The sequence below is a fragment of the Talaromyces rugulosus genome, chromosome I (genome assembly GCF_013368755.1).
Source record: "Talaromyces rugulosus chromosome I, complete sequence".
Lineage (NCBI taxonomy): Eukaryota > Fungi > Ascomycota > Eurotiomycetes > Eurotiales > Trichocomaceae > Talaromyces > Talaromyces rugulosus.
Genome location: NC_049561.1, coordinates 6284720 through 6309212, shown reverse-complemented (window position 1 = coordinate 6309212; position 24493 = coordinate 6284720). Strand labels below are relative to the sequence as shown.

At 50.2% G+C, this 24493-nt stretch overlaps 5 protein-coding genes across 5 annotated transcripts; 3 read left to right on the top strand and 2 right to left on the bottom strand.

The window, feature by feature from the left end:
* Positions 1 to 4052: 4052 nt before the first annotated feature.
* TRUGW13939_02154 (uncharacterized protein) lies at positions 4053 to 5418 on the top strand (the record flags this gene model as incomplete). The annotated part of the gene is made up of 3 exons (XM_035485348.1): positions 4053 to 4634; positions 4692 to 4917; positions 4988 to 5418. The coding sequence occupies 3 exons, from the start codon at positions 4053 to 4055 to the stop codon at positions 5416 to 5418; spliced, it is 1239 nt and encodes a 412-aa protein (XP_035341241.1).
* Positions 5419 to 6852: 1434 nt separating this feature from the next.
* Positions 6853 to 9007, top strand: TRUGW13939_02153 (uncharacterized protein; the record flags this gene model as incomplete). The annotated part of the gene is made up of 5 exons (XM_035485347.1): positions 6853 to 7061; positions 7112 to 7375; positions 7426 to 7661; positions 7715 to 7835; positions 7891 to 9007. The coding sequence occupies 5 exons, from the start codon at positions 6853 to 6855 to the stop codon at positions 9005 to 9007; spliced, it is 1947 nt and encodes a 648-aa protein (XP_035341240.1).
* Positions 9008 to 9398: 391 nt separating this feature from the next.
* On the bottom strand, positions 9399 to 10498 carry TRUGW13939_02152 (uncharacterized protein; the record flags this gene model as incomplete). Its single annotated transcript, XM_035485346.1, has 3 exons — positions 9399 to 9447; positions 9519 to 10152; positions 10213 to 10498. 3 exons carry the CDS (start codon positions 10496 to 10498, stop codon positions 9399 to 9401), a joined length of 969 nt encoding a protein of 322 aa, XP_035341239.1.
* Positions 10499 to 11642: 1144 nt separating this feature from the next.
* TRUGW13939_02151 (uncharacterized protein) lies at positions 11643 to 15230 on the bottom strand (the record flags this gene model as incomplete). Its single annotated transcript, XM_035485345.1, has 3 exons — positions 11643 to 13112; positions 13171 to 14554; positions 14614 to 15230. The coding sequence occupies 3 exons, from the start codon at positions 15228 to 15230 to the stop codon at positions 11643 to 11645; spliced, it is 3471 nt and encodes a 1156-aa protein (XP_035341238.1).
* A 4056-nt stretch (positions 15231 to 19286) lies between these two features.
* On the top strand, positions 19287 to 24458 carry TRUGW13939_02150 (uncharacterized protein; the record flags this gene model as incomplete). Its single annotated transcript, XM_035485344.1, has 5 exons — positions 19287 to 22140; positions 22196 to 22393; positions 22452 to 23163; positions 23239 to 23377; positions 23433 to 24458. 5 exons carry the CDS (start codon positions 19287 to 19289, stop codon positions 24456 to 24458), a joined length of 4929 nt encoding a protein of 1642 aa, XP_035341237.1.
* Positions 24459 to 24493: the final 35 nt, after the last annotated feature.

The following is a 24493-nucleotide window of genomic DNA, read 5'->3' as shown; positions in this document are numbered from 1 at the left end:
ATAAATAGTTCCCTACCTACCGGTAGCCTTGTGCTTCGCTACCTGCCAGGTAGGAAATCCTTCTCGGGCTATAACTGCCATTGATTGGTGGCCCTTGAAGGATCAGCCCTCGCCAACAAGCCTACCAAATAACGTATCTCACAACCCACCTCGGCCACCCAAGCATGCCCGCCCACCTATAATCCTATACAAACTAGCCGTTTTTATTATTTAAAATCTCAACAATTTACTTAATAATTATATATATAATTTTAATCTTTATATAGAAAATATTTTAAATAACTGGTTTTTAGGAAATCTAATTTCATAAAGCTATATCAAATAAAAATACAGAAAAATACAGTAAAATACAAGAATACTCTCGTAATTTTAATTAATAACAATCTTTTTGTATTAAAACTTGGTGTGCCATATACTATATAGATATAGAAAAATCATATTATATTTTAAACTATGGTTGTCTGTTAAAAAGTTGAGATATTAAGTAGTAAAAACCGGCTATTTTGTATGGGATTACAGGTGGGCGGGCATACTTGGGTGGGCGTGCTGGGTTGTGAAATACGTTAACTACCAATGAATTATTATTATCTCTATTCAAGGTTGATTCTGTGCCTCGTGATGTACAAAATGTATTTGCGTTTCCGCACTGGACTGTGTGTTAGCTCTTGTGGCTGTGTCTACACCTATACACCCTGGTAGGGCTTGAGAATAACTTATTGGCCATGTTCTTACAGCGTCCACATCAAGGACTATGGGCCTATACTTCCGTTTGCACTCTCAGATAGGCGGCTAAGCATATTGATGAGCGAACATGGATGTTCCCCCTATCGTTTCATATCTCTATTTTTGTTGGTTCATCTATTTATGAAGGGGTGTTTGCCGTACCATAATATTTACTAAATCTGCAGGTGAGCGCCCCTAAGGCACATTGAGCCCCCAAGTGAGCACCTCATTGGATGTGCCAAGCCATAAAAAGTGGATTGATGCTTTAAATACTCACTGGCGCGTGTTTTTCATTTAATACTTAGTGCACACCGTTTGCATGAGCAATGTCTGTGGGCAACAGCACATCTCTTCCCAGAGGGGGACGAACAAGGCTGAACGTCCGGGGTGGTCGATAATAAAGCCAAAACATCTCCCACCCTAGTTTCGGGAGAAAATAAACACACGCAACCTTGTCCTATAGAGTCTGCCATTTCTTCCACATCGCCTTTCCCCGAAATTAGTACGCGATCGCGCTGGGATGGCCCCAAATTATCACCGATTTTCCCATCACCATGCCAGGAGTCAGCCAGACTCTATCTCATCCAGTTCTCCATTGGTTGCGATACACGCCACACCAGAGAATGAGTATGTATCCTGAAAACCTCCCCAGGCACATTGAATGTAATTCGGATTGATTGGCGTAATAAGGTCCTAACATCTTTCGCAAAGGTTACAACGAGACGAAAACACCGGATCAAATAGCACTGATAGCGATACCACCGATTCCCATCGCAATGAAAGGGTTTCTTCTTACCATGCGCCTCAAGCTTCCCGTGTGAAGAAGGATCATGCGACCACCTCTGATCTTCTCCAAACCTTCCTGCGATCCCTCAAACTGCAACTTTTCTACAACGTATTCTGTGCTGGGTGGCGTTCCAGGAAAGAAAGACCCAAAAAAGCGTTGAGAAAGATGCGACGGATGATGGTCCTCCTCCTGCCGGTTCACTTTATTCCGCTTGGCGTTACCTTGGCGATGATCATTCTCAACGCCATCGGTCTCTACATTGGAGCCGAATTGGCCGGGCCTTCAGGAGACTATGATGCGATAAAACTCGCCGGAATCCAGTTCGCCGCCAAGCTCCATGAATTGTTCATGCAAGGATCGCTTAGTATCGCAGTGATAGATATAGTTCGAAGAGAGCTGGTCATCGGAGACGGGATTCCGTTTGGTACTCTATGCGCCGCTTTGGGGCACGACCTTACATGGCTCTATTCGAAAGAGCTCTGGGGCTCCTTTAGGGCGAAATATGAACGACAAATAGAAAAATTGAGGCTGATTTTCATCATCATTGTTGGCATTGCTTTGTCGAACACTGTCGGTCCATCCACTGCCATCTTGATGCGACCTCAGATGGGTACATGGCCAGCTGGGGGCACATCGTTCATGCTCAATGCAACCCGTGATCAAATCTGGCCAGCATATGTCGATGCTTCTCAGGTTTCAGCGAGTTGCAATAATGTTAGCATTGCCCACAGAAATGGTTGCCCATCTGACGGCTGGGACATCATTTCCGAAAACTTTCTTTCATTTTGGTCAGGCATGAATCAAACCTCAACCTTGGTTGAAAAAATGTACCTAAGCAGTCGGACGACACTTCGTTTGTTCAGTTCTGGGAAAAGGGCCAGCATATATCGCTCAATAGCCTCTTTTGGTCTGGTGCCCATGGCGAACCTCGCAGACGGTCTGGGCGAGGTAGCGGAGTATTGGCTCAGAGCAGCTGCAGCCCAGAAATCACGCTTGCGCTATCGAGAGGATGTTACCGTCAGCATCAGAAACGCCACCCAGCCGATTGTCGAGGCACTCTGCACTTCTCGCTATTATGATCAAAGCAATTATACAAACATCTGGGTTCCTATTCCGGGCACTAGGTGTGAGGGTACAACAGAGCTTGAAGCTTATACTGAGTCTGATGTTGTGGACGAGATTTGGAACAGATACAGCGATGACAATGTGACTTGGCCGACGATCCAGTTTGTTGACTTGAGCGGGGCTGAAAAAGACTACAGCAACAGTTCTCTCGGTGTTTTCATAACCTTGCCCGCGTCATCGGCAATTGGAAAGTTGATAATGGGATGTGCCATTGACGCCCGATGGTCCAACAACACCATGGCAGTAAGCCGCACAAATGTGATGACGGTAACAAGCGACGAACCATCGTATTTGAATGACTATGGGTTCTGCAAGGCGCGGGATGATCTAACGAAGATACGCATCAGCCCGGAATGGGCTGATTACCTAAACCCCAAGCTTCAGGGTACTTCGACAGACGTCTTTCAAAAGCTGGCCAATAGCATACCTTTAGACCAAATCTGGAACTTCGAAGAAACGGCCGGCAATGAAACTGAGTGGTACCAGGATAATTACGACGGCTGGGATTCGGGGGTGCTAAGGCCGTACTTCGAATCCCTTTTATCCAGCTGGATTGCCAACGGACTGGCTATGAACCATGCAACCGCTGCAATCCAGGGTCATATGAAAGATGACTGGCTCAGTCGGTTACTGCCTCGCGGAGTCTTTGGCTACCGCTTTGATAGCATTTATGAGCTTTCTCCTGGCACGGACACATCAACCATGTCCAAGTACGATGTGTATGTGGATATTGAGGGCTATGCGTACATCCTTCGAGGAACGGCGGTTATATTGTCCGTCGTTGTCTTGAGTTTGTATGTGGTGTTTATCCTTGTGTATGTACTGTTTTTGTGTGGTTTCCGCCTGTATAGCACCTCATGGGATAGCATGTCCGAATTAACGGCTTTGGCGGTCCAGAGCCCAGAGGCATCGGTGTTAGAGAACACTACTGCTGGAATCTATACCTCCAGCATCTACTCAAACAAGGTGCAGGTGGTGAAGAGACGATGCCCGAATGGGGACCTGAAGCTAGCTCTGCATTTTCCAGATGCTAAAGACGGCCGGACGAAGATGGAGAAGGTGGCAATAGGGGAATTTTATCACTGATTGTGAATATACCACCTGCTTTATAAAGATAATGAAAATAGATCGTGTTAGAACCTAAGCTTAGAAGCTTCCACTGGGGCTGAGGTTTCGTGTCTGTATTGAAAGTTACCGCTAAAATATCCATAGATTATTGTGGGGGCTAAAGCGGTGGCAGATGGCAGAAGCCAGAACTCTCATCCCCCAGACTGTTGTTCTGTTGTTCCACCCAATATCAGCGGAGCTCCATTCAGCTCTTCCTGCATATCTCCATCACGTTGCTCTTTTGTCATTCCTTTTAGCGTCATCTTATGTATTCCACCCCCCAAACAACCCCAATCTTCCAGTGGATCCAATGGCCTGGAGAACCTCCGGCATCCTCTCCCGTCGCTACAGGAACCGTCGACGCTACATATTATTATTCCTCCTTTTCATATGCGTCTGGTTTGGAACACAGATTATCTCCATCTGTCAGCATCTTGCGGCCGCCGACGAGCGTGAACCAGGACACCCCCGTCGAGGAGAACGCATTTTCATTGCCAGCATCCACTGGAACAACGAGGCTATTCTCCGCAGCCACTGGAATAATGCCGTCGTGGATCTCGTCCAGGCCCTGGGGGTTGACAATGTGTACGTGAGCATCTTCGAGAGCGGAAGCTGGGATAACTCGAAGGGAGCCCTGCGAGAGTTGGATACCAACCTCGATCGGCTGGGTGTCAGGCGAAATATCACCCTGTCGGATGTGACGCATCAGGATGAGATCTCTGTGCCCCCGGGTGACGAGGGCTGGATCGACACGCCGCGGGGTCGCAGGGAGCTGAGACGGATACCATATCTGGCGCGGCTGCGCAATCTCACACTGCAGCCGCTGAAGGAGCTTGCAGAACAGGGTATCACTTTTGATAAGATCCTGTTTCTTAATGATGTGGTTTTTACAGTGCGCCGTCATGTCCTCTCCTCGCTTGTGCTTTTACTGATAAGTCTGCCTACCTAGACACAAGATGTGTTCAACCTCCTAGATACAAACGACGGTTCGTACGCAGCTGCCTGCTCGCTGGACTTCTCCAAACCGCCTCGATACTACGATACATTTGCGCTCCGCGATTCCAGCGGCTACGAGCATGTAATGCAGACATGGCCCTATTTCCGCTCCTCCAAGTCTCGAAATGCCTTGCTCAAAATGAACCCTATCCCGGTCACTAGCTGCTGGAACGGCATAGGTACGCCCTTTCCCTCTTCACATCATCCCTGACAGGAGAGTATATATTAACCACTCTTGAATGTATAAAGTGGCCATGGACTCCCTCCCCTTCCAATCCTCCGTCTCCCCCCTCCGCTTCCGCGGCACCCCCGACTCCCTCGCCCTCACCCACGTCGAAGGCTCCGAATGCTGCCTCATCCACGCCGACAACCCCCTCTCCAAATCCAAGGGTGTATATCTGAACCCCCGCGTGCGCGTCGGCTACAACGGCCCCGCCTACACCGCGGTCCACCCAACGCGCAGCTGGCTCTCCATCTCCGAGATTGCGTTGGGACTGTGGGAGAACTGGTGGCGCCGCACGTTCACGACGCAGTGGTTCAAGCAGACTGTGATACGGCGGAGAGTGGCGGGGTGGAAGAGTGAGCGTGCGAGAGTAGATCAGTCTCGGGAGGAGTCTGGCGAGTTTTGTTTAATTAATGAGATGCAGGTGCTTGTTTCTAATGGGTGGGCCCATGTTTAGGCTGTACTGTATATAGAGATACCTGGAATGTAATTGACGCGGCATGTTTACGATTGAATGTGGATATAATCTATATCTTATATTATGTTTACTTTATACTACCTCAACTCCTAGTAAGAACCCCCTCAGAGCCTAGTAGGTTCCAACACCCTCCTATATAGTCCTTCCAGACACCACCGCTTTACAGTATATTATTCCTTTTTAATGATCTACTTAAGAGACCTAGTGGTAGTATAGTATCTTTATATAAAAATCTAAAATAAGATTATTAGATTAATACTTTCTTTAATTATAGTATATTGTATATTAAAAAAAATTTATAATAGAGTTTTTTATTTTCTTTTAATAGAGCACGTGAGCTACAGTGTAGTTCCTCTTCGGATCTTCCCCACGAGCGCAACGACTATCCGGGGTGCACGCCGACTTCTTGTTCTTATTGCGATCTTCGCGCTCCGCGCTCCACTCTACATGGCCATAGTCCGCACAGTGCATTGCTCAGCCATTGCTAGGACAGCGGAAACTTGAAAGATCGGCCCAGCACTGGACCCCCGCGATGCAGAACCCGGGGGGGGGAGGGGGGGATTACACACGGACGCGCTGCTCTCACGAGCTCGCTACATTGCTGGACAGCCTCGGCTGCTCAGTGCTCTCGGATACCTCGTCTTCTCTGGAAAACCTCTGTGCGATTTCAATTGACTTGGTAAATGAGCACGGTCAGACAACAAGAAAATGTGTGGAAGGGGGCCGGGATATTTCCAACTTGAAGGAATACACGTGCAACATCACACATTGGTGGTGACATTGAACGTAATCTGCATTGTGCAGTCGCATTTCTCGACAGCTATTCGCAATGGAGCTAGTTTAGTCTCTGTTTGCAGTTGCTTATCAGTGGCTGCACTAGAGCGCTTTGCTAGACGTCCTATCAATGACTCGATCTGAGTGCTGCACCTGCCATCCTGGTCCTGGCATCACATCAGGGGTCACTAACACAAGCACTGGCGCTGGCGCTGGCTACCAGTAGCTTGAATGAGGTGTGGGCGTGCTGGCAACGATAGCTTGGGTGCTAACACTGTTGATCTCCAATCGCAGCTCTTCTTCAGGAGCCTAATCTAGGCTACGCCGCCGCGGCGTGCGCTATCTCCAGCCAGGGCCATGATCGGCTTCCAAGTACCACATCAGGCGCCGTAAAAGTGAACTATGCAATACTGAGGGGTTACAGCCCAGACCTTGGCCAACATGCATTATCATGATGAAGAGGTCTTTGGCAAGCCCAGCTCCCAACACGGCAAAAAGGTGGGGTTGTTGGTGGTTGTCTACGCTCAAAGAGATAAAGAAGCTGATCCATATAAGAAAGCGGGTATTTCTTGTCAAAAGACCGGTCCCTTTTCATCCGTCTCTTGTTTTTTTTTTCTTTCTTGAACGGAAACTCCAAGGATGAAGTCGTCTGTTATTCTGCTGTCCCTGGCCGTGACAGCCCTGGCTGCGCCAGCCCCAAGCAAGCGACATGTTGTTCATGAGCGTCGGGATGCTCTGCCACGGTCGTGGAATGAACCTCGCCGGGTTGATGGTCAGACAAAGCTGCCGGTCAGAATCGGGTTGACCCAGAGCAACGTGGATGCTGGCCATGACATGCTCATGGACATGTATAGCAACCCTTTCCCTCTTGCTACAAGCTGTGTCTAACTAAAAGCAGTGCCAACCCCAACTCCCCCAACTACCGCAATTATTTGAATGCCCATGAAGTCAATGACCTCTTTGCCCCGGCAAAGCATGCCGTCTCTGCAGTCCGCGACTGGTTGGAGAACGCTGGCATTGCTGCTGACCGGGTTACACAATCCGCCAACAAGCAGTGGCTACAGTTTGATGGTGATGCCGAAGAGGTCGAGAGTCTGTTGGGCACTGAATACTATATTTATACCCATGACACCAATGGCAGGACCCATCTCGGCTGCGAGGAGTGAGTTTATTTGAAGCGTAGCTGAGACCATTGATTAACGACTTTGATAGATACCACGTCCCCGACCATATCAGCCATCATATCGACTACATCACCCCGGGTGTCAAGTCGGTTGAAGTACGCAACCCAGAGCCTATTGTCAATGAGAAACGGAGTTTTGGCTTCCGCAAGCCCCAGCCTCCTCTTCTGAAGGCGCTACCAGAATCTCTTGATAGCATCATTAACAGCGTTCTTGGCGGTCTGCTCGACAAGTGCTCGACAACCATCACCCCTAACTGCATCCAGAGTGAGTCATGAGTCACCTTGCGAGGACTAGCAGTTTCAAAGCTAACTTGACAGCCTTGTACAACATTACCGAGGGAACCACCGCCACCAAGGGCAATGAGTTGGGTATATTTGAAGACCTGGGTGACTACTACTCACAAGCCGATCTCGATCTCTTCTTCACCTCGTATTATTCGTATGTTATGTCCATAACAGCTGTCTTCCAAGATCTTGCTAACAACTGGCAAAAGGAAAATCCCTTCTGGCACTGGTCCAACACTAAAAGGTATCGACGGGGGAAAAGCCCCTGTTGACGTACAGGAAGCTGGTCCGGAATCGGACCTGGATTTCCAAGTATCATACCCGATCATCTGGCCGCAGAACAGCGTTCTCTTCCAGACTGACGACTCCAACTACGAAGCCAACTACACCTTCAACGGCTTCCTGAATAACTTCCTGGACGCGATCGACGGCTCGTACTGCACCTACTCTGCCTTTGGTATCACCGGCAACGACGAAAATGACCCGTCGTACCCAGACCCAGCATCGGGCGGATACAACGGCACACTCCAGTGCGGCGTTTACGAGCCAACTAACGTAATCTCAATCTCGTACGGAGGTGACGAGGCCAGCCTGTCCATCAACTACCAGAAACGCCAGTGCAATGAGTTCAAGAAACTCGGCTTACAGGGTGTCTCAGTCGTCGTGGCATCCGGAGACAGCGGTGTCGCCGGTTCAGATGGCTGCTTGGGCGATGGGTCCATCTTCAACCCAGACTTCCCCGCTGGATGCCCCTACATCACCACCGTCGGAGCTACCTACCTGCCCCCCGGCGCCAGCAGCACAGCCGACGCTGAAGTCGCCGTGTCGCGCTTTGCGTCCGGGGGTGGCTTTAGCAACATCTACCCTCAAGCCTCCTACCAAGCGGACGCGGTCAACACATACCTAACCAAACACACACCTCCTTACAAGGCCTACGAAACCAGCGACAACTCTAGCGTCGGCGCCAACGGCGGCGTCTACAATAAGGCGGGCCGCGGGTACCCAGACGTGGCTGCTGTGGGTGACAACATTGCCATTTTCAACGCTGGTTCAGCCACGCTGATCGGCGGCACATCTGCCTCTGCGCCTATCTTTGCATCCATCCTAACGCGAATCAACGAGGAATTGCTGGCCAAAAAGAATACTACGGTTGGATTTGTCAATCCGACGCTGTATGCGCATCCCGAGGCTTTCCATGATATCACCAGTGGTGATAATGCCGGTTGCAATACTGATGGGTTCTCAACTGCGCCGGGCTGGGATCCCGTGACAGGGTTGGGAACGCCTGATTATCCGGCTTTGCTGAAGGTGTTTTTGGGCGAGTAAGAAAGAGGGTTATTACGGGTTGTTGTCCTGCCTATACACATCCACCTACATTGTACACACATGATGTAGGCATAATTGTATATGTGATATACGTATATAGACATAATAAGTAGTCTAATATATTGCCTTGTGGCATCAATATTCGGTGTCAACGACACTAAAACAACTTGATTGGAAGGTATTGTTTGGTTTAGCATCATGTAATACATGTACATTTGTATGTTCTATACACAGAGAACGTCAACTCGTTCACACTGGAAGAGTGGTATCCTAACAACGTACAAACAAACAACCCTTCTAAACCGAGAAATATCTAAGAGAAAAAGAAGAAGAAAAAAACGCTATAGAACAAAGTCATTTAATATCAGATTCAGATGATCATGCAAAGTTCTCAACCAAAAAACTTGTTCATAGCTTTATGCGCTAGTTCCACTCCGAGGCTGTACAATTGTCAGTTAAAAAAAAATCACCATCTTAATGTCAACAGGGTTAGAGAAGGAAGAAAACTTACAATGTAGCAGCATTGGCAGGCACCGCCCTCGCCAACGCCGGTCCAAAGCCAGGGAAAAACGCCTTGAACCCGCCACTGGCATGGATCGCACGTATCGTACCGCCAATAGTCGGGTTACCAGACGCAGACTGCATTTTCGACTTGATCGTGTCGACAGGGAAAACAGGAATCCACATGGCGATACCAGCCGAACCACCGGCAGTCAAAATAGCAGTTAGCGGGAGATCGCCTGCCTTTGCGTTGCCATTCTCATCCTTGGGTGTCAGTGAACGCTTGATGTACTCGTATGTTGCAAAGTATGCGGCAGACCCTGGAGCGTCGCGCGCCAGCGTCATGGCCGAGCCGCGGAACACGCTGCGGATTCCGCCTTCTTTGTACAGCTGGCGCACAACATCAACGCCACCAGAATACTTGGGCTTTTGGCCAGCGGGTGGCGGGTTCTGGCCCTGAATTTGTAGGAGAACCTTGACGCGCTCAAAGGGCGCGGTGATCAGGGTCATGGGCACGGCCGAAAAGGCTCCCGCGGCCGAGATCTGGGCGATGCTGTATTGCGGCGTGTTATTGTGGACGGGCACGGTCGAGAGCGAGGAAACGAGAGTTTTGCCGAGATCGTAGCCCCAGAAACTCACGGCGACTTGTGTGTGCGCGTTAGCAATTTGTCGCTATTTCAAGGGGGCGAGGATATTATACTCACACATAGGCGTCACACCCACCAGCGGCGCCGACACACCAGCATACAACCCCCTGGCAAGCCCCTCCCTAGCAATTGTCTTCTTGACAACATCAATGGCGCCCGTATACACGCCCTTTTCGGCGGTCTGCATGCGCACCTTGACCAGGTCAAAAGGGTGGCCGACCACGACAGCAAAAAGACCGCCGACACCGCCGGCTGCGAACGACCGGAGCTGGGCGAGCGTTTGCGAGGAAGTCGACTCCTTGACCGGGGCGAGGACCTCGCCGCTGTCTTTTGTCGCGGACATGTTGAGTTTGTTGTAGTTGTTGGCTGCAACGAGGTGAGGTGAGGTGAGAGGTGAGAGCGGGGAAGGAAAGACGGTCTTTCGGACACGAGAGAGAGCTAGTTATTCCTTGCTTCTCTAATCAAAACCAACAATTGACAGCAAACAAATGCAAACCCTCTGAAAATAGAAACAAACAAAAAAATCCCAACAGGACTAAACGATGTGCAGGGTGCAGAGAAAAGCAGATCACAAGCAGCTGCGGCCGTCTTCGCAGCCGGGCGGCCTTTGACCAACCGGGAACGGACCTCGGTTGATCGTCTGCGCTGGCCGAGCCAATCCCGTCCGAGACGCGCTTCGGTCCAAGGGACAAAGTCACGAGGTAAATAATAACAAACTCAATAATTAAGTTATATGGTTCTTACTGGTTGTTAAAATTCATGCTGGAGCGAGTACCCGGGGAAATGGGTTTTTTTGTCAAAGAATTCATTGCATATGTATTGCTATTGTGATAATGACTGAAGCTTCAAATATACAGAATTGGCATGTGATACTCATCTACATACATTTTTGATATTCTAGTATATCTCCACTGGCGAATTTTTACAACATTCAAATAATTACCAGTTGATCAGTCCTACATGTATTGATCCAATGTTACCGTCAGACAACATAGATTTGCATCAATATATACACTCGATTAAATTCCTCCGTCCTCCAGAAGAAAAAAGAATCATCTGGCAGCAGAAACAATCAACCAATATTTGAACCATTTGAACCGTGTATATCAATAGTATCGTACAAAGAAAAAAAAGCTCAAGAAAGCAAAGAGAAAACTGTACAAATACCCTCCGTGCCCTTTCTTTTGTCTGTACCGTCCAACATCAAAAAATAAAAAAAAAATAAGCCAGAACGCTTGCAAACAATCAGAAATAAAAGGCTGCTGTTTTTGAGGTAAAAAGTGGTAACAGACGCAGACAGATATGCTTGTTGCTCAAGAAAACCGAGGAAAAAAAACGCCTAGGGCTAAGATTAATAGATAGAAAATTCGTCAAGCCTATCCACATCATAGGCCAATCCAACAAACAATATATGTAATGGAAAATCCGGAAAATCCACTTATATAGACTTATAAAACTTATATATTAAAAAAAAAAGGGGTTCACTGTTATTTTGATTCAGAGTCGGCGTTTTGTTCCACCACCAATTCAGCGGCACTGCCGGTAATTGTGTTCTCGGACCCTGGTTGATGGATACTGGCGCCTGCGCGGTGCTGTAGGACATATCCCATGCCAGACGGCCGACCGGGCTCTGCGCTCGCCGTGCGATGGATGGTTGACGAGGTCGACGCCACTGATCCGTTGCGGTCATCCTGGCTGTTTTTGCTGCCTGAATCGCTGGCGGCAAACGGCAGTCGTGCCTGCGAGTCCGACGGCTGCAACAATTCCGAAGACACGGGATGGTGAGATTCGTGGTCAGCCACGGGTTCGGGAGAGCCAGGAATGGTCACTAGTTCCGGTTCCTCGCTGCCCGAACCGTCGATCTGGGTCTGTCTTCTCGAACTCTTCCTAGGTACGGGCGGCCGACTTGAGGTGGTGAAAACACTGCTTCGAGAACCAACTCGACTTGGCAGCTCGATAGAACCTCCAGCATCGATTTGGGGCAGTCGGAAGGGTTCCTTTGATTTCTCTTCCTTGCCTGGTCCCTCTGCTTGGTCTGAATCATTATTGGATGATGCTGTGGCACCGGACACATCACGCGAGTGACCGCCAGCTCCGCCCTTGTTAGGGTTCTGTGCGCCTGGTTCGTCTCGATATGGTTCATGATACTCCTCATCCTCGGCCGGTGGGAAGAGCCCAGCAGGACGCGCCCTCGTGCTTCGGACGACTTCGAATCCTTTACTCGGTTCCTTGGTCTTTCCACCCATAAATCGGTGGAACCAGCCCGAGGCCGACGAAACGGGTCCAGTTGGATCTGCTGGTCCTGTTTTCAACTTGCGCGTTCCCTTGTGAGACAGGGCAGGTCCCCGGACACGATAGTAAAAGTCGACCTCGCGCACTGCATAGTCTTTCTGATTCGGTCGAGAATCCTCGAGATCTGGTTCGTCTCGTGCGGCGCCGAGATAAGCAGCAGGTACCGGACGACTTGTAGCTTCCTGTTCCCCGGCATTATCCTCGGTATCGCTATCAGATGAATTTTGCTGGCGTTCTCCTGACCCTGATACTGGGGTGTCAGGAGCCTTTGATTTTGGTCGCGGTGGTCTGTAGTAAGGGTCGATGGCCTCGGGTTTAAGACCTAAGAATGAGCCCATCTTCGGCGTAGTCATAGGCTGGTATCCGGCCGGATGAGAGAATGCGCTACTAGTTCCGGGGGTTGTTGGTGTATACATCCCACTACTACCTGCTCGGCTGTGGGTTCCGCCATGTGCACTACCTGCATCATAAGCAGTACTAACTGGGCCATCGCTTATTTGATTGCGAAGGAGAAATGCAGAGCTGCCCGAAAGACTCCTCGCTCTGGACTCGCCAAATGGTGTTGAACGATCGTCCATGTTGGCGAGCATAGCGGCGTCTGAAGCCATGCTCTGGCGAGTGCTGCTTCTAGGATTTCGTCGCGACAGTTGCCTGGCACCAAAGACCTGTTTTACGCAGATTGTTAGTCTTGTGACACTTTTGGGAGATTGGAAAAAAACATACCTTTGTAAGACCACCACGAGTGGCTCCACCTTCTACGCCGCCAGCGCCAGCCAGACGGGCAACCACTTCAATAAGAGTTTGCAATGCGTTCAAGAAAAACCCAAACACGAGCATCACGCCATGCAAAACCAAAATAGCATAGCCAATCCATCCCTTGGTCTGTTCGGAGATGCCCAGCGCAGGAGCGAATGTGACACTGAGAACCACCACAAGAAAGCGCACAAGAGCAAACACGCATTGGTAGAGATTCATCGATGTCGGAGAAGGATATGGCCGGAAGGCAACCAGTACTAGAACGAAGGCGACTTCGCAGATTGCTAATAGAACCACCTGAGCAATGCCGGAAGGTTGTAATGCCCCAATTGCGATGGCGCGAATAAATGTGATGAAAATGGGCACCACAGCAAAGGGTGCGGCATCATCGCAGTACGTGTTGTACAGTGGACCGTAGAGAAGAACGGTAGAGAGGTCATCGAACAGGTACGCTCGAGGACGAGCGGTAGTGATAAGGCGGATCACCCAGAATGCAAAACATAAAAGCAACAAGATTAGGATGACGGCGAGAGCAACCGAATATGCGGGCGATTTGGGAGCAATGACGAGCTGAAACATGGCCAGTGACAGAATCGGAAGTAAAAGAAAGTTGAAGATGATGCGAATGACGTTCCCAAGTGTGAATGGTACGTTCTTGGCACGGAGGTCCTCTTCAGGAACATCCGCCAGTCTATGGTATATCCAGCGAAATCCAAAAGCAAGCTGTGTTAGAACAGTCACCCCTGCGATGATAACTAAGAGCCATATCATCGAACCCGGCCAGGCGTCTTTGTCGGCTGCAAAGCCTACATACCGGGTATAACGATCCATGCCATACGTACCATTCACAAAATACACACCGTCAAAAACCGGGGTGGTTCCGTCCGTGTCGCTGACAAAGCTTTGATTGAACATGAGAGCCGACCATGCTCCTTGGGCGATGATGGGCTGGAAGAATCCAGGGTAGTCCAAGGTCAAAGCCCCCGTCAATGTTATGAACTGGATATATTGAAGGCAATCGGCAAATCCAGGCGTCACCAGCCGCAGCAAATCCTCGTCTCGGCCATAGTTGCTTGTCCAACGGAACATATCGGTAGAGCCCCATGGACTATAGACGGAACCCATTATGTTGGCAATGGCGACAAAGATCAGAATCACGAGGGGTATAAACGCTAGACTGTTGCGGAGGGAGCTTCCAAGTTCTGGTGTAATGACTGCAGATATACAGGCTAAATCGGTTCCCTGCGTGTCGCCGGATTTCACTCGCAGCGTCGAAGACAGACTTGCAAACTGATATGACGATTCGATGTTGTGTGAAACTGTAAAAGATCGAAGCGCATTGGGGTCACTCCTGTAGAAACGAATCAGTAAAAAAAAAGAATATTAACAATGGTAGTGGTCAACACCCACGCGTTCGCATGAAAAACCGGGCTCAAAGGACACCCGCCGTGCACGGATGGACAGAACTCGGAAGGCTCGTCGTAAGGGCTATAGCTGAGCAAATCGAGAGTGGTGAAAAGAGTAGTGAAAGTAAGATTTCCATCATTGTCGACAACATCCGGGATCTTGCCGGCCGTGTTCTTAGGGTCGTCCCATTCCGGCGAGCCAGGCGCGGGCTCAGTGTCACCACTTGCAACGCCCGTGACGTTTCCATAGACTGTGATATTAAGCGGATTTGGCCCTGGAGATGGGTCGTACACGACTGAAAAGAAGAGCGGCACGAATTGGAGCTGACTAGGATCGTCTAGAATGGTAGGTTCGAGACAGTTGTCAAAGTTGATAAAAGCGGCCTCTGTCGAAGTTACAAAGCTCAACAGAAGAAACAGAAGACACATGGCCATCCAGGACCCGTTGCAGACGCGCTGCATTGTATGTCGCGGTCGTCGTCGCGGCCGCAGGCTCGGGGCACTGATCTGTGACTGATGCATCTCATACTTCTCATCGGCGCTCAGCCGACGAGACGGCCATGACAAGCAGGAAGGTTCTCGGTCGGCGGGCCTGTTGTTCCTCGGAGCCGTAACGACCATCGGGAGTATCAAGAAAGACCTCGAAAGAGGTCTGCCCCTCTGCTACACCAGGCTGTTGACGCGATTATCCCCTTGTCACTAGCTTTTGCCCTCGATAACCCAGACAACGCTTCAAACCGGAACGAGGAACGTGCGAATAGCGACGAAAGCGATGCGTACGGACGGGGTATGACGTGTATTCAATGTCGTGTTTTCTGTTCAAGGGTTGTTGTCTGTGCATGCGAGTGCAGAATTGACTGACACCTCCGCCTTGCGAGGTTCAAAACATTACGAACCGGATGTTGAATGAGCGAAGATACCCCGGTTGAGCGTGTCCAAAGCCGTGCCCAGAATCTAAGCCAGGCGCGCACACCCACGGAAACAAATCACCGGATATTGGGATGGTGATTCGTCTTCCTGCCGCCAAACCGTGGCCGTGATAGCTAATGCTTCTGTGGGATGGTGGTTGTTTGATCTGCTCTTGGATTGATTAATTCACCAGGTAGGTTCGAATCGAAAGTCGGGGCCGACCCACTCTTGGCCGAGGTGGTGTTGAAAAAAAGTCCTCCTAATCTTCTTCCTCCCTTGGGAATAATGGACCGCGTTTCACGCGAGAGAGAAAAGGCACATTAGCAGCGAACGACGTCAGGGCTCAAGCAAACCAAAAAAAAAAAAAAAAACCGGGTGGGCTGGTGGCTAGCTATTATTGAGGTTTGTCTCACTCTCGCAGGACACTGTTGCGTGGCTGAGGTCGACCTACTGTATGCGCTAGGCTGTTCTGGGGATAGTGTATACTGAAACAGGTTAGCCGTGCTGCCAACAGCCCAGGCCAGATGGACAGCTTCTACAGGGCTAAGCTGGGCAGCACTTAGGCTGTTTCAGAATTCCAGCGACGGAAAAACGAGATATGTACTCTTAGATGTGTCTTTGGGATTATTCTGTTTGAATTTGTTGTCCGTTATACCGTGTCTGTTGGTTTATTATTAGGATGTTTTTTTTTTTTGACACGTTGCTGACAAACGGTAGGAGTGGGGCTGTCATGGCCAATAGTAGCTTGTTTCATAATTAGCATCAGGGCTGTGATTGGCGGTTGCTGGAGTATATGGATCGCCAACCCGTCTATTCTAGGCATCTATATTTATATAAAAGAGCAGAAGACGAGAGATAGTTTACGATAACTCAGACTAAAGAAGAAATTTCCTAATATCCAGACTTCTACTAACGGACTCTACTCGCAAATCGGCACTTGAAATATCATCATTCATAAGAGATGTAATTAATTACGGTAATCTAGGTTTAAGAGTCCACAATCGGGTATCAGCCAGTGTGCACTTCTGCAAATAGAACACAAATATCCTGTTTTCAGCGCATGTTACGTGCAGTAAAACAGCATCGACTGCAGCTTCAGCTGAGCTTTCTGCCAAGACAAAAGCCAATAAGAGTTGTTTTTCCTAGCGCCCTTGCCTCGAAGATGTCCGTTTGGGGCGGTCAACAGCCAACACAGTAGACTAGACTGGTCCAAAAATCAGAGTTATTAGTATCACTACATTCATATATTATTATTCCGTACAGCGTAAACAGCATGAAATCCGAGGGCTAGAACTAGCGTCGACAGACTGTTGCTTGCAAATCGGCCGTAGGCGCAGAGGTGGGCTCAGGGCTCCTCTACTACTCCGTAGGTCGCATGTCTCAGTTGCGTTTTGCTTGGCGGTTAGCGAGATGCTGCTGCATGGGGGATCTGGCCAGAGGCTTGTAATCAATTGCTATATCTAGTGCGCGGGTAATGTTGTCAGAAACATTGAATGGGCGCAGCTGATCGCAAAGTGCAGATGGTGTCGCCCCGTTGTAGTCTGTAGCGTTACAGAGACAACAATCTGCCAGGGAACTACGTACAAATTAACTCCCCAGATCAAGTTGTAGAAAGTGAAGCTCTTACCTAAACATCCCGAGCTAAAGGAGCGTTGGGGCTGAACCAGCCCCGCCGTGTGGCTGTGCCAACTGTTGCAATAATAAACCAGTCGCTATCCCGCAACTGAAAAGTTTATACGCTGGCGGATTGTCACATACCAGCCAGTCAACTCGAGTCATCTTCAGCCTTCACAAGTAAGACAGGCCCTACAATAACCACCGAGCCATTCTAGAAGGAACGCATGGCTCTGTTGTCTCATCCTGTTTGTTGAGCCCGTGGGGTGATGTAGATCATGCAGCTGGCCATGCAGCAAGCAAGATTTGTTAGGTCTATCGCATTCTTACTGGTGCTCTCCAGTAGTGAGTAATAGTACAAGTGGCAGCTAAGCTCAGCCTAAGGGCGTAGGGGCAGATAGATGCCACCTGTAACCGGGATGGTGCTATATTATTGTCTTGGCTTGCCATGCATTAAGCACGCCGGCTGAAAATTGAAATAGATGTTGTTGCCAGGCATAGAAAACTGTTTGGTTGAAAGAGCAAACAATTCAAGATGATTGATTTGGCCCCACTGGATCCCGCCAAAGCCAATGATAGGCGTGCATCATGTGTGGGTCTGAAAAGCACCGGTGATTGGCTGATAGAGACTGCATATATCGTTTATCATGTGACTTCGGGCCTGTTATGAACTTATGGGTGTTATCATGTTATGATTTACCAGAGTTATAAGCCGAGTCAGGAACTGTTTCACGTTCCAGAGGCGCAGCCGTAGCAATAATAGCTCTGCTGAAACATGGCGGTGGTGCCAAGCGATGTGCAAGCTAAAAGCTCTAATCTATGAACTACGTATCACCCCGGCAAGTCGAACGATAAGCCAAATTGGGAAGATTGCAGCAATCCATCCATTATTATTATTATTATCATTACGGAGTACGGAAGACGGACTCCGGGGAGTACGTGTAAATGAACCGGTGCTAGGGCCGTGGCATTCCTGTCCCTGATTACATATAACGGCGTTGAATGTAGGGATGGACGTAGCCTGGGGAAAAGGAATGGGGGTTGACGTGGGAACAGGCATGTTCATCCATCTGAGGTCAAACAACACGCGGCGCCCCTGAACTGAGACTATCAAAGATTGTGGGTGAAACTTGGGTCGCGAGCCAAAAGCCAGGGGTGTCGCGGGATGGCCTGGTTGGGCCTAGCGCGGTTTCAGATCGGCGGCAGGCGCCAGGGCCGCCTGTGACTGGCCGCCTGGGGACCCACTGGCGGCTGCCCATTGGCCCCGTTGGCTGGCGCGGGGCCTATCAGGGCGGCGTCTCCAGCGGGATAGTGGATCCCAGTATGGGTCCAAGGGGCCTCCAGCAGCCAATGGGGCCCCGGGATTGGCGGCGCTAACCTCAGAAAACGGGCATCAAACATCGACCAAAATAATCGCCGTTCGCCCATGCGCTTCAGCCTTTTTTGCTGTGCTGTCCTGACAATCACTCAAATATTAAAAATAAGACGGAAAAAAAGAAAGCAAATTTTCGCAAACAAGAGAAAGAAAGAAAACGTCTCGCCAGTTGCTGCCACGTTCGTCACTCAACAATCCTAGGCCCCTTTGTTTTTTTCTTCTTTCTCTCTCTTGTTGATCCTATACTAATTTACGCTGGACGGGAGCTAGATTGGGCCTGCCGAAAGCGAGTAGTGTGCAGTGCAGCGTGCCTGCCCCCCCAGAGAAAACACCCGCACACCCGCACACCCCTCGCCCTCCTGCCCTGGAGTTGGTTAGTTACTTCGACATACGGATCACTCTCGGCCTGGTCGCCTTTGCTCCTCGCAGCGTCTCTCTATCCTCGTGCCCTGTTTTTCGTCTTCTTATCGTCGCTTGCTTGTGGCGCGGCCTGGCCTGCCGACCTGAGAGAAACCCCGCGGCGCTTTACTGTTTGTTGCTTCCCCCCCCCTGCCTCAAATTACGACTGTCGATCCGAGGCGTTTGCCATTTTGTTTTTGTGTGTCCCTGTGGGAATTTATCTCGAGTAGACATCTACCTGATCACGGAGACTGCGACCACCCCTCCAGCCTCGTTTCCGCCCTGTGTTTGCGCTGATTGTCCTGTGTGCGTGTGCAGGCTTGGTGATGGTCTAGGTTGGGACAAGAAGAAGTGCGGGTTGATATCGAGCTATCATCGCCATGGCCGGAGACGATCCGTTCGCCTTCCTGGAGACACAGCAGCCGACCAAGCCGCTCGAGCCGTCCAAGTCGATCAAGAAACTCAATTGGGGCAGTCAGAAAACCACCGACCAGCGGACCAAATGGCGCGAAAAGCTGTTTTCCAAGGACCGCGATGCAAAGCATGCTGCCGAGACCGAACGCCAGCTGGACGACTTCCTGGGCTCCAGCCGTCCTCCTCCCCCGCGACCGCTGCCCGAAGCCCCAACGCTCCCTGCCATTGACTTAGGTTCTCCATCGCACTCGCCAGTGCTAGCTACCACTCCCCCGTCGCCGAAGAAGAGTATCGCGCTTGTCCCCCCCAATGCCGCCCCCGCTAGTCCGCCAAAGAAAAGACGGGCCAAGGGCTTACGTGTCGCATTTAGTGACAGGAAGCCGGACGTGATCGGTGAAGGTGGCGATGAGTCGGAGGAACCGACAATGGAAATATCGCGGAATAAGGCGAGGCGACCCAGTCAACCAGAGCCAGAGGAATCGTCGCAGAGCGAGTCGTATGAGGATCTGGAGCATCGTCGCCCGACCCTGCCCAATCTAATGGTGGACACGTCCTTTGCCCGTGGTGATGATGCGCCGAGTGGTGGTGGGAAATCGGAGAAGGATCCTTCATGGAAGCCTCTCCTCCTCAGTCCGCAGGACCAAGATTTGTTGATGGCGTTCGACACAGGAGACCGAGGATCAAGGCTGTCGCTGCGCGCATCGTCAGATACAAACTCTTTTGCCAGGCGCGTGCAGGCTCGCATGCAGGCAGAAGAAGGTTTGGCACTTCATAAGCGGTTAGATGATGAGGCTGTATCTCCCACTGCTGAAACTGCCGACGGCGAGGCGCTACAGAAACAGCTGCAACCGCTATCGCCGCCACAACAAGAGACTCTGCCTACACGCCCATCATTCGCCTCCCAACGCTCCCAGTTGTCTCAGCAGTCCTTGACTGTCGACGATGGCATGTCGGGTTCGCTGTCACTTCGCACAAGCCCTGTACCTGCCGTGCATGAACAAGCAAAGATGCTACGTCAAGGATTCTCAGCTGAGCGTCAGTCGCCGGGAAGCTCTACCAGCAGTGCTTCACCACCGCCGGATGAGCCAAGATTAGCTGGGATACCCGCCGAGCCCCCGCGACCTCCGTCAAGCCGTGACACACCAGAGCCTCCTCGACCGACAGTTGCCGCTGTGCCTCGATCAGCCAAGATGACCCTTCGTTCTGTTGCCAATGCCATGGGAGATAATGCTTATCAAGATTTCACTACACATGTTGAAAAATACACCAGTCTCTATCTCCTGGCTGCGGAGAGCGTGAAACCGTTGATGGAGACTTCTTTCCCAGAATGGGTAAGAGCCTCTACCTGGTGGTTTTTAAAAGGTCGATTCGGTCTTGAAACCGCTGTGCGGTCTGGCGGGAGCCCCGATAAATCTGTTGCTGAACAGGCGGTTGTGGATCTCGGAAAAGCCTGGTGGATATGTAACGACATTGTCCCTAATCATCCTGAAATAGCTCGCTATGGCAAAATGAGCATGGATGCTTTGGCTGCTGTGATAAATACAACTGGCGATCAAAGACTGGCGGCCCTGGTCAATTTGCACCAAAAGGTGATCAATCACTTACGCGCATTGACGGTGTCGATGAAACGAAACCAAATCCTCACCACAATAGAAACCCAGCCGAATGCCAATGAGCATGCCATTGACTCTACTATCTGGTTGAGGTATCCATTCTTTGCCCCCGACGTGGCCGCAGCCTTTTCAGGGTCCAATCGACGCTCCATGTTGATCGATTCATCCGCTCACCTGGCTTCTACTCCAGACATGATGCTTTTAGGCGACACTAGCCGCTTTTTTAGTTATGGAACTATGTTTGTTGAAGTGTCTTTGGCGGGAGATGAGGACTACGACTCCCCACAGTATGCCATACAGTGTTTACTGTCAATTAAACGGGACCGGAACGACTGGTACGTTCTTGGTGCCATTTCTAGCCAAAGCGAGTTGGTCAATATCATTATTCAATCCGATCGGAAGAATGGACCGACGTGGGATGATGTCAAATGGCATGTAAAGACACGCACAATGACGGTGAAACTACGCCGTGGCTTTGAGTTGAACGTCGCCTTCCAGGAGAAAGACTTCAAAATGATTTGGAACATCGTTCAGTATACGCTGAAAACAGAGGCTAGTCTGCAGCCAGAGGCGGGAGAAACGAAGATCTTCCACGATACGCTCAAAGTGTTCCAGTATATGGATAGCGGCACTCCCAAAGCATTCCCCTCTGAGCCTTCGCCGATGTGTCGAATGGCCTTGTTCGAAAGGACTGTCACGGTGACCGAAGGCACAGGCAGTCGCAAAGCTCACCGAGGCTTCCGGCTAGCTGTTGTTACTAACCCTCAGACGAAAACACTCAGCAGCGTTCGCCACACCCTTGGATATGGAGCCCCGATCGTTTTTGGCTATCTTCGCGGTGAAAATGGGGCGCCCGCTCTTTTACTCAACTTGAAGGAAGACTCTAGAGCACGCTCATTAGTTTTGACCTTTGACCGGATCGAGCAGCGAACCCTCATGCACTCTTTGTTACTTGGCATGCTCGCAAATGAAAGAGAAACCACCTCGCCCAACCTGCCTATTCGTTCGTATGCTATTGAACAGCCTGGAGATCCTGTGATTGGCACTCGCGACGTCTCGCATGTCAAGTTCAATGCAGGTTCCGTGTCTGTCATCAACCTGGAGCCTGAATTTATTGATCACAACTATCCGCTGAACGTTTTGTCTGAGAACCTGCGCGTCTTGGTTAGCACTGACTGGGGTACCATTACAGACCGCATTAATATTGGTAAGTTGGTTTATTTTTTGTTGTTTCCCGCGATCTTTAATTAATCGATCTCTAGGACCTGGAGAGATGAAGATTGGCTTGGACACAAATTTCGACACTGCCTTCCACATGTATCGGACTCAGCAGGAAGATATGACTGTCTCAATTGCTGAAAACCTGGTAGAGAAGGAGCTTCCAGATCGTCTAACGCAGTTCCTAGACACGGCTAAATCCAAGTCAATGATTCGCCGTTACGAATTCTCCTCATTAGAGAGTGAGTTTTTACCACCCCCTAGCAACACAGTAATGCTTGAGTTTACTAATGTGAATAGCTCTACATGCTTTTCAAGAAATCATCACGGGTTACCGCGTCGTTTACGATGGAATGGCAGTGTCCTTTGCCATTTCTCGCCGGCGCATGGTTGTTCCCATTCACAAGAAATGGGAGGCCAGCTCGGTCAGACTACAGCTCGTGCGGCAGAACAAAACAATCCAGCTACTTGCATTCTTTGGCAACGATTTCAGCCATGGCAAATGCATGAACTTTGTGCTCAAGGGAACCGACACGTACGAAAGCTTAAACCGCTCAGGGAAGATTGGGGTTCGCATCGTGGATGCCAAATTCGCCCTCCCCAAGCGCGAGGAAGAGGAAGCCTCGCGGTTTGTCTGTCTAGACATGCCAGAGTATCCAAGTGAACATGACGATATCACAATAATTTTCGAGTCAGAGCAGGGTAAGTTTTCAGTTTTATTCACGCTTCAACTAAATCTGGTGCTGACTGCAATGTATAGAGCGAACCAAATTTCACTCTGTTCTACCAGGTGTTCTGCGAGCACCCGCCCGCATGGCCTCGATGCGACGATGAGCCTCTCTTATTTTCCACTATTTGCCTCTTCATCATCCTCGTTTTCCTCAAGACCACGCCCTCTGACAAGTCATGTGACCTGTGCTGGCGACATCGGATGGCCTGATCATCGTTCCCCACCTTTCCCCTCATCACGCCTTTTCGTACAGGCGATAAAGCCAACTCGGCATCCATTATTGTCTGTACATCATTGTCATATTCAAGAGCAAAGCAGCTGTGTTTAAACCGCTTCTGCCAACATGTCTCATTCCAGTGCCAAGCCAGCCACCCTTGCTATTCACGCCGATAATACCGTCAACAAAGTCGCTGACGTTGCCCCTCCTATTCACCTATCGACAACCTATCGATACCCAGACGATCCAAACGCATTGACCCCTGCTGCTGACTTTAAGGTATGGCTGGATCGTGGACGCGAGACATGCAGATTCTGATTGCAGAGACCTATAGGGTGATATCCATGACATTGACTTTGTCTACTCTCGTTTGGCAGCGCCCAATTCGAGTCGGTTTGAAACTATCCTCACGTCTTTGCTCAAGGGAAACGCCCTCGCCTACGGATCTGGATTGGCTGCATTGAATGCGGCCCTGGTGCTCTTGAATCCGCGGCGCATCTCGGTGGGCGAGAATTATCATGGTTGTCATGGCGTGATTGACATTTTCAAAAAAATCTCTGGTTTACAAAAGTTGGGTCTGGACTGCGCGGCTGAAGATTTAGAGGCGGGGGATGTCGTGTTTCTGGAGACGCCGCTGAACCCTCACGGCACGGCGTTCGACATTGAGCACTATGCAAAGAAGGCACACTCCCGAGGCGCGTTTTTGGTTGTCGACAGTACCTTTGGTCCACCGGGAATTCAAAATCCGTTTGAATGGGGTGCTGACATTGTGATGCACTCGGGTTCGAAGTACTTTGGCGGACACAGTGATTTGCTCTGTGGCGTGCTGGCGACCAACCGCAAGGACTGGTTTACGCAGCTTTACAAGGAGCGTGTCTACTTGGGGAACAACATGGGAAATCTCGAAAGCTGGCTCGGTGTGCGCAGTCTGCGTACTCTTGAACTACGCGTTCAGCGCGCCAGTCAGAACGCCACCAACCTCGTCTCGTTTCTCCACGCTGCATTTACCGAGTCAAACCCGGCGTCTGGTAGCGACGCGGCCGCTATCCAGGCTATCCTTGGTGAAATCAACCACGCCAGCCTGCAATCCGAGGCATTTGTGAAGAAACAAATGCCCAACGGCTACGGCCCTGTGTTTTCGATTTATTTGAAGAGTCCTGAATACGCCAAGCAGTTCCCGAGCAAACTACAGTTTTTCCACCATGCGACCAGCCTCGGAGGCGTGGAGAGTCTGATTGAATGGCGAGCCATGTCGGATGCGCGAGTTGATGCGCGGCTGTTGAGGGTCAGCGTGGGCGTGGAGAACTGGGAGGATCTGAGGGATGATTTTGTGGCAGCTTTTAGAGCTTTGATAGCGTAAACTTTTTCTTTCTTGTATATACCATATATTTGAAA